Source organism: Phaseolus vulgaris, chromosome 8 (genome assembly GCF_051622355.1).
Source record: "Phaseolus vulgaris cultivar YP4 chromosome 8, ASM5162235v1, whole genome shotgun sequence".
Taxonomy (NCBI): domain Eukaryota; kingdom Viridiplantae; phylum Streptophyta; class Magnoliopsida; order Fabales; family Fabaceae; genus Phaseolus; species Phaseolus vulgaris.
In genome coordinates, this window is record NC_143505.1 from 49417028 (window position 1) to 49426347 (window position 9320).

The 9320-nt window shown below is 29.0% G+C and overlaps 1 protein-coding gene across 4 annotated transcripts; it reads right to left on the bottom strand.

Moving 5' to 3' along the window:
* Positions 1-1179: 1179 nt before the first annotated feature.
* On the bottom strand, positions 1180-6126 carry TL29 (ascorbate peroxidase 4). Of its 4 annotated transcripts, none has more exons than XM_068629491.1 (11): positions 5870-6126; positions 5531-5635; positions 3848-3932; positions 3726-3760; positions 3507-3572; positions 3378-3418; positions 2651-2781; positions 2365-2471; positions 2080-2217; positions 1483-1617; positions 1180-1363 (listed from the first exon to the last, which is right to left on the bottom strand). In XM_068629491.1, the coding sequence occupies exons 1-11, from the start codon at positions 5957-5959 to the stop codon at positions 1253-1255; spliced, it is 1044 nt and encodes a 347-aa protein (XP_068485592.1). In that variant the 5' UTR covers positions 5960-6126; the 3' UTR covers positions 1180-1252. The 4 variants fall into 4 exon arrangements, with proteins under 4 accessions (XP_068485592.1, XP_090149818.1, XP_090149819.1 ...); XM_090293692.1 differs by having other exon boundaries at positions 2651-2776; positions 5870-5954; XM_090293693.1 differs by having other exon boundaries at positions 2651-2776; positions 3378-3425; positions 5870-5954.
* Positions 6127-9320: the final 3194 nt, after the last annotated feature.

The window sequence follows — 9320 nt, forward strand, 5'->3', positions numbered from 1 at the left end:
CAAAAACAATTTTTCTTAATAACATTAAAATGAGAAGTTAAAGAGTAATGGAGAGAGAAGTCAGTGCCTGTGTATCCGCATTTTTTATTTCTTTAGTATTTTTTTTATTTTTCAAAAACAATTTTTCTTAATAACATTAAAATGAGAAGTTAAAGAGTAGTGAAGAGAGAAAGTGGGAAGTAGGTACCTATTTAGGAGAGAGAAAGTGGAAAGTAGGATATGTGTAGTGGAGAATCAGTTTAAATCAGTAAAGTAACGTATCAAATCTCCACTCTCTCCACTCTCTCCACTCTCTCCACTCTCTCCCCTCTCCAGTTAAATAATAACAAATAAAATAAATTAAAAAATTATTTTATTAATTTTTGAAATTATAAAATGTCCAAATAACCAAAATAAATTAATACAATAAATTATTAAGTAAGGATAAAATGGAAAAAAATTAAGAGCAGTTAAGAGGGGAATAAGAAATGACACAATGACCATAATACAATAATAAAATTAAATATTAATATAAGGATAAAATAGGAAAAAAAAATTAAGAGCAGTTAAGAGGGGAATCCCTTTTATATATAGGTATAGATTTATCAGGCTTGATGAAAACCAATTTCGGAGCCATTGAAAATATCTTTGTTAATGAACACGGTTAAGGCTAGTTCATGGCTCAATTTTTTTACTATAAAGATAATCATTCTATATTTGCGATATATTTTGATAAGTTTCTTTACAGAACTTTAAAACATAAAGATAAAAATTACTTTCTAACTATAAATAAAAATAAAAAACATATTCAACACAGTTTTCATAGTTCCATTTGAGATTAGACTTAAGAAAATACAATAAAGTTATCTATTTCCTAACCCAGAGACTGGAGAAAAGGTAAACAGAATACAAGAATATATGTTCTGATAAGGTTAACATTTATATAGGGATAAAATGATAAAACTAAGATTAGTATATTTGCAGTTTAATTCAATTTTGAACATGAAAACCCAAAAGCAAGCCAAATCATTTTTTTTTAATTTCATTTTTTTCGTTAACAGTTTTTTTTTTCCTTTCAATCTTTGGTTTTTCTAATCAATTTAGTGGTTTGGAACGATTTGATCGAGTATTGAACACTTCTCTGACTACATGTGCATGAATAATTTAGATGGAAGCTCAAAGTTTCCAGTAACAAGAGAATAGAAAAGCAAGTCAAAACTTGAAGTTAAAGGTTTGTCCTTGGGAAAAAGACTACATGGTACTATTATATGTTTCACAATTTGAGTTTGGTAATGTCGATCTTTGGGGGAGGATACGTATATGCCTCATAGTTGATTTGTTGGCCCAAGGTACTAAGTTTTGTGAAAGTCGTTATCAAATCAACCTGAAAAGAAAAGAAAAAGTAAAGAAACCAAAGAAAACAAGTGTTCTTTAAGCCAAATAAAAGAGCTTCAAGAACTTCATTGCTGTTCGTGTATGTAGCTTATTCATAGATGAACTCACCTCATAATCTGTCCGAGAGACCGTTTCACGGCTCCTTTGGTATTTCTGAACCCATGGAGCAACATCAGGATCACTCGCCAACAAAGTTTCTGTTGCACTCTGATCAGGACCCAAGAACGCAGATAAAACAGCCAGCTGATCAAACACAAAAGGAAGTTAATTAGTGATATCAACTTCAACTTTATGGTATGTGGAGCATTATTTATGGCTTTTCATGATTATTTTTCTCAATTTATTTTTACCCTCTGGTCTACATTTTGACACTCCAAAGTCTGCTGCAGTGTTGAATGGAAAAACATAATAAAGAGGTAAACACATAACGGATCCATGAGGTGTTCAATAAAAGGTGGGAACAAGCAAGAAGTTCTAACTTGCAAGGATAACTAGACAAAATTTGAAAATGACTATAGCTAGTGCAAGCTGAAGGCATTGAGAATGGCAAAAGGAAACTGGCAAATTTGTTAGTTAGTGTACAAACATTTGCACTAGCAGCATATAAGCAAAGATCACAATCTCTCCTCTGTGCACATGCATCTTTGATTGTATGTCTTTTTACATTTCAAGTTAGCAAAAAGAGCAATGAAATAAGTGAATTACCTGGCGAGGACCAAATCCGAGGGCAGAAAACTTGTCTTTCATTTCCTGCACACTTGCCTTCTCCCATACTGGAACTCTCCCCTCTGGATCCGGGTCTTGAGCATCAGCCCTACCAAATTGCCTATCAAACAAACCCCACTGTTCCACAATAAAAATTGCACGCATTTGCCAATAAGTAATGATTTAATAAAGCATATCATTGAACAAATCTAAACTTGTGGATTGTCACCTTAAAGATACTATTAAGCGTATAATAATTGGTTTATGAGTAAAGAATATGCAAACCTGCCCACTTGATCCGTATGCATTGTATAGGATACTCCCTTTCTCCACATTTCCACCACATTTGCTAATGGCAGCAGCTAAAAATGTAGCCTTGACAGCACTTTGTGCTGTAAATAATTAAGTCAATAAAGTCAGGGGAATTAGAAATATCTCCACTACTTCTACGACCAGAATCACAGATAACTTTAAATGAAATGGTCATTTTTAACAGACACAAAATATACAAGTGAAACAAGTATTGTTAATGGCTATTAAGCGTCAGCTAGGTGATGATAAAAAGTATAACCTGCATAATTGATCAGATCTGCATAGGAAATGGGTCCACCTTTGGAATATGAGTCTATTTCCTTTTTTGCTTCCTCTAATAAATTCAAGGCAGCAGAAAGCCCAGCATTTTCTGGTCTACTTATTTCTGAGCTTCAGGTAGAATTAGAAAAATAAAGATGAGAAAAAGTTGTGATTATTAGTGAGTAGAATTAAGTCAAAATTTCTGATGCATACAAATTGAGGTAACCAAAAATTGCCAGTGAAACGAGACATCTAAGATACAATACTAATAAACAAGAAAGCACAGCTTCCAAAATTTTATAAAAGTCACCTTCTAAGAAGAGAGACAGAGAGAAACCTAAAAAAAGTAGGGAGTAATGGATGCAGTAATAAGATAACGATCAGTGCACCTTGGTAGACAAACCATTCTATAAAAAGAATTAAAGAATCTACCTACGGTTATTTGTTAACATCATTATTCAGGGGTAGTTTGGTTTAAGAAATTTCTATTTCCACTTTATTTGCATTTTTCAGAAGTTTGTATAGAAATAAATCAGTGAAGATAACTTTTCTTGTTTTTATTTTCATTTTCTGTTTTCACTTTTTCCCATAGGAACTCCAGAAAAAAGAAAACAAAGTAAAAACCTAAATTGAGAACAGAAAATATTTTGTCAAACCAAACAGACCTTTAGGTTCTATTAGTTACAGGGAATAGTCTCGTGAATGTTAAACCCAAAAAGAAGTACCTGAACCGTATAGAGCCATTTGGACCACCTGATTTTGTTGCCTACAAACTTAAGCATACGCCAATCAATACTCATTTTAAATGATAGAAAACAAGTGCATATTAATATAGACTTGTGTGTTTTTCTCACCTTATCATAAGTCACAGCATCATTTATAGCCAGTGTCAGTAAGGATGGAATAATATCAGGATTTCCCTGAAAAGCAGTCCTATGTTAGATTATACGTATATCCACCATATAAGGAGTTCCATTTTCTGGACAAAACTAAATGCACCTTAGAAGTTTGCTGAATGTATAGCCTACAAACAGGAAATTTTTTACAATTAAATGTAAGTCAGAATATTATACCTTTATGGCATTAAAAAGTGTTTCCTTAACTTGAGCTGTAAAAGTAGAAAGAACTCAGCTAAGAGAGATCAGTTGAGATTGACATTACTAATATTCATATGAACATCCCTAAAGGATCTTACACTGAAATTCAGAACGCTGTCTCCGCTGTATCAAATCAGCTGCATTAGCCATTCCAACAAGTGATCCAGAGCTTCCAAAAATTTCCTAAAAACCGATACAACTGACCGAAACTCATCATCACATCAATCTTATGCACTAACATAACAACAGATATTATAGTGTATTGCAGTAAGCGTCTATATCTGTGAATAATGTTGGGAAGATAACAAAAGTAACAAAGGAAGTGAAAACCAAATCAATTCATTCCTATATAAATAATAGTAGGCTCTAGAAAAATATCAAGTGAAAAACAATAATAATAGGCAAAACAATGGGATGCACCAAACTAAAAGAGAGATACTAGCAGACACCAAAACTTTTAGCATGAGAAAACCTCAATATGAAGGAAAAAACCATGGGATCTCTAGTAAAAATTCCACTAATAATAATTAATGGGCACACCGCAAGTACTCTGGGAACCTCCAAAGATCAACAGAAAAATTTCTCTTCACCAACAAGGTGGATAACAACACAAAAAAATCCCAATAACTATCTAGGTAGACAATAGAGAGGACCAAATACATGGGATAATTGGTATACAACATCTTCTCTAAGCTAGCTTTTCTACACAGATTTGTACAGGAAACAAAGGAGAATGGCTAAGAGGTCTGAAGAGAATAACCTGCTAGCACTCTTGGATATTTTTCCATTCTATTACGTATCAGTTGGGGCTAGGGAGATTGATTTGAGAGTGACCTCAAGACTCAAGGTAAAGAGTTATGGTGCAAAGGCCAACGACAACTAAGTTATTTTAGATAGTGGAAAAACCTCACATGGGGACTATAGCATCCATGTTAGAGATTGAACTTGTATAAAAATCCTAGTGCATGCACCTTCTTCCATTTCTCTCATTTTTGGTTTGATTGGTTGTTCTTGTTTGTTATTTGTCAAAATTTTCATTTTCATTTTCTGACATCAGGAGGTATCTCATTGCAAATATGAGCTACTTGCAATACATCAGTCTTACCTTTATCATTGGTGTTTTGCTCTCTGTTAAACATCTTAGGTATATATATCAGCTACCTAAATGACATCTAAATCTTACTAATTTGTTACTAAGTGACTCGTTCTCCACATGAGTTAAAGCTATCTTATATTTAACTATTATTACCCTTATAGTTACACAATGGGTATGGATATTTGGTATGGGTAAAATGTTGTTTATTTATCTTTAAGCCATTACAAGCCATAGATGTTGGGGCAAATTAAATAAAGTTTGTCCAACCCTGAGTCATTTTAGGTAATGTTGTTGCTGTAACCTTAAGCCCATCATCATCAACCAAAGAAAACTTTACAGATCTTCAAATATGGAAAAAGAAAAAACCCAGAGAACAAAATGCAGATATCATGATTTAGACCAAAGTTAACACTTGCAAGCATAACGCAATTCAAATGAATCCAATTATTGTTAGTTCAAGACAAATATCCTTGTTAATTGAAGTAAAATACTTTATATTTTAAAACGTGCACTAAATAGATTCCTACTTGCGTCATTGTCAAATAATGATTCTATTTTTACGAGTGAAGCATATTCATTCATCACATGGAAATGGTAGATCTTTTAAAAGTAAATAAACAAAATTGAAAAAAGAAATAGAGAACACCTGAATTTCTCAAAAAGCCTGCAGTAAAATGGTTCTTACCAAACCAAGGGTTGCCCCAACGCATTTAAGAACTTCTCTCCTTCTCCAATGGAACGGTTCTTCAGCAGCAACATCGCTTATGGTCTTATTACAACAAATGGAAACCTAAGAACACATTGAACACGAGCAAACAACGGTTATAACTGATTTACAATAAGTAAGAAACAGTTGAAGTTAAAAAAAATTGAGCTTTTCTTTGTCATCTTAGTGCAAAATTTGAAACCCATTTCTCATAATTCATGAACAATGCTACCTAACAGCATCCATGAACTTGAGAAACCAATCATTGCAACTGCATTGTGTGTTTAGAGACACTGGTAGAGCAAAGAGCAAACTTACTGAACGAGGCTGGTATCTGGTGGAGGGTGGTGTATCATTAGCAGCGATTGAAAGCAGAGAAGGGCAAGTTGAGAGGAAGGAGACACCCATTGCTGCAACCACAACTATCTTGTTTGGTGTCTCTAGAGAGAGATGCAAAACCAGAAAAATGGAAGATTTGAAGTTATGTGGAGTGTAGAAGGTCACACGTGATATGCGTTATCCAGAGAAATCTGCACCCTATCTCGTATGTGACCCAATCCTTAAATTTTGATCCTGCAAAACAGGATATTTTTTAATAAGATGAAACCAATTTAGTATAATCAAATTTTAAATAAAATATTCGTAAATATATCTCTTGACCAAACTATGGAGTAAAATATAAAAACTACATTACATTCACACTTTTATTTCTACACTTTCATTTTATTTCTAAGAAAAAAATAATAGAGATTAACTTCAAATACAATCGATAAAAAAAGTAAACGAGAATAGATTTAAAAAAGTTCATAAACTGATTTTAATCAAATTTTAAGTCTATTTATTTATTCAACCGAATAATTTAATTTATATTTTGAATTGAAAAGAATTAATTCATTTATTGTATTTAAATATAATATTGTATATTTAAATTATTGATTAATTAATAAAGAATTTAATTATATTATATTTACAATACATTTAAATTTACTAGAATATGACATCGAATTTATATTATTTTTTTAATAATAAAATTATGTAATTTATTTATAAATTTGAGATAAATTTTAAATTAGGAATATAACGATATTATAAAAAATCAGAATATATATATATATGTTTGATAAATTTTATATATAAAATATTTAATAACTTTTAAAAAATTGCAAAAATATAATTGAATAAAGACAGAAAATAAATCTAAATCAAATGCTTAAATGTTAGTTTATTTTGGTTTAAATTTATCTTAAATCAAAATTATATAACATTGATTATTATGTTTAGTTTAAATAGCTTTTTAATAATAAAAAACCGAGTGAAATCAAATCGTGGCTCAATTTCCTATCTAGCACCATTTACACTTTTATTTCCCTATCTAACACTCTTTTGTTTTTATTTCCCTATCTAGCACCCTTTTGTTTTTATTTTCCTATCTAGCACCCTTTTTTTTTATTTCCCTATCTAGCACCATTTCAAAAATAAATAAAAAATAAAAAATTAATTTTTTTTTGCTAATTTTAATTTTGAATATATTAAAAAAAAAGTATTTTTAATGTTTAAAATGTTAGAAATATAATTAATGAATAAAGAAATGAGTTTTTACAAAATAAAAATAAAAAAGTAATAAATTAAAAATGTTTAGTTTAATTTTTTTGTAAGAATGAAGAAAATAAAAAATTAAACTCTACAACAACATAAAAGTTGAATTTATAAACATAAATTAGTATTTATTGTTATTATTATTATTGATAATGAAATCATGTTAATTTCAAATAAAAAATGCAGGACATAATTATAAAAAAATCAAAGTCAATTAGTATTAATTAATATTGAACGCAAAAATAATATTGAAGTGTCTATCTACCCTAAATGCAAAATCCTAAAAAAAACTAATGCAATTGCTACACTTAATGCTTAAAAATGAGAAAAAGAAAAATGTAAAAATAAATATATATATATATATATATAGAAAATAAAAACAGCAACATTGCAACAGATCTTTCATGTTATGAAACACTATTTGATGGAACTCAGAAATGAAGAGTACTGGTCTGCATACACTGGTCAAATACTATGTCCAAGTCCTGACATGAAAATAACCTCAAAGGGAATACCTAAGTCAAGTCGAATAAAAACTGATATGGACATAAGAGAACAACATAATTGAACAAAAAAAATGTTCATATTGTCAAACACCAGGACACACAAAAAGAACATGTTCCAACATTATTGAATTGTGCACTTCTCGTCTTTAATTATTACCATTGAAGAAAATATTAAATGAATGATCATCTTTCATTTATTTTTCATTTTATGATCAACATCTACTTATTTAGTATCGTCTTATATCTCTTATCTTTATCTTGTTTGGATTTTTTTTTATATCTTGTATATTTATCTTATTTTGTTTTGCCTTTATTTTATATCTTATATGTTTCTAGTTATTATTTTTTTCTGCCATTGTTTATTTATTTTTGTTTTTTGTTTTTATTTTATTATTGCTGTTTTTATTTTCTATACTTATTTATTTTTGCATTTTTTTTCTTCTCATTTTTAAACATTAAGTGTAGCATTTGCATTAGTTTTTTTTTAGGATTTTGCATTTAGGGTAGACACTTCAATATTATTTGTGTGTCCACTATTAATTAATACTAATTGACTTTGTTTTTTTTAATTATGTCCTGTATTTTTTTACTTTAAATTAACATGATTACATCATCAATAATAATAAAAATAAATACTAATTTAGGTTTATAGATTCAACTTTTATGTTGTTGTAGGGTTTAATTTTTTATTTTCTTCATTCTTAAAAAAATAATTTTAAACTAAATAATTTTAATTTATTACTTTTTTTTTATTTTGTAAAAACTCATTTCTTTATTTATTAATTATATTTCTAACTATTTTAAACATTAAAATTACTTATTTTTTAATGCATTCAAAATTAAAATTATCAAAAAAATAATAATTATTTATTTATTTATTTTTGAAATGATGTAGATAGGGAAATAAAAGCAAAAGGGTGCTAGATAGAGAAATAAAAACAAAAGGGTGCTAGATAGAGAAATAAAATCAAAAGGGTGTTAGTTAGGGAAATAAAAGTGTAAATGATGCTTGATAGGGAATTTACCCTCAAATCGTGAACAGCTCTATAAATTAATACATTTTTTCTTCCAATTTTAACCAACCGCAAACAACTGTTACGTGATTGTTAAGTAATTATTCTAAAATTCATCAAAATATCATAATTATAATTTATTATTTCATTATAGTTTATTTATTGTAGAATTTTTTCCCCTCTCAAAATAATACTTGTGTAGAATTATGTCCTTTTATTTATTATTTAAAATTTAAAATATGAATAAAACAATATGATAAAAAAGATGAGTGAATGTTATTTATTTTAATGTTATTTTCTAATTGTGGTAATGGATACTTTTATAGTTGTTAATAAACGACGTATAGTTAGTAATTTTTATTAATCTTATATAAGGGATTCATATTGTAAGAGAAAAACATAAGATTCGTTCATAGTAATAAAAGTTTTGATAAATCTTATAAGTATTATAAGTATTCTAAATTTAAGTGAGAAAGTTATAACCTTTGTATTTCTTACTTTAGTTATCATATGATCTCTTATAGCTCCACTTTTTGTCCATTATATTTATACGAGAAAATAATGTTGCACCTCTTTTTCTCGTGTCAAATTGCGTCTTCGGTGTGAAATGTGTATTGGAGGTGGGTAGGTATTCGATCTGCACAACATAATAAT

Coding starts and splice junctions, on each gene's coding strand:
- TL29 (XM_068629491.1), bottom strand. CDS start 5,959: ATGGGTGTCTCCTTCCTCTCAACTTGCCCTTCTCTGCTTTCAATCGCT. Junction 3,419..3,506: donor ATGCTGTGACTTATGATAAG/GTGAGAAAAACA, acceptor TTAAGTTTGTAG/GCAACAAAATCAGGTGGTCC. Junction 2,782..3,377: donor AATGGCTCTATACGGTTCAG/GTACTTCTTTTT, acceptor TTCTACCTGAAG/CTCAGAAATAAGTAGACCAG.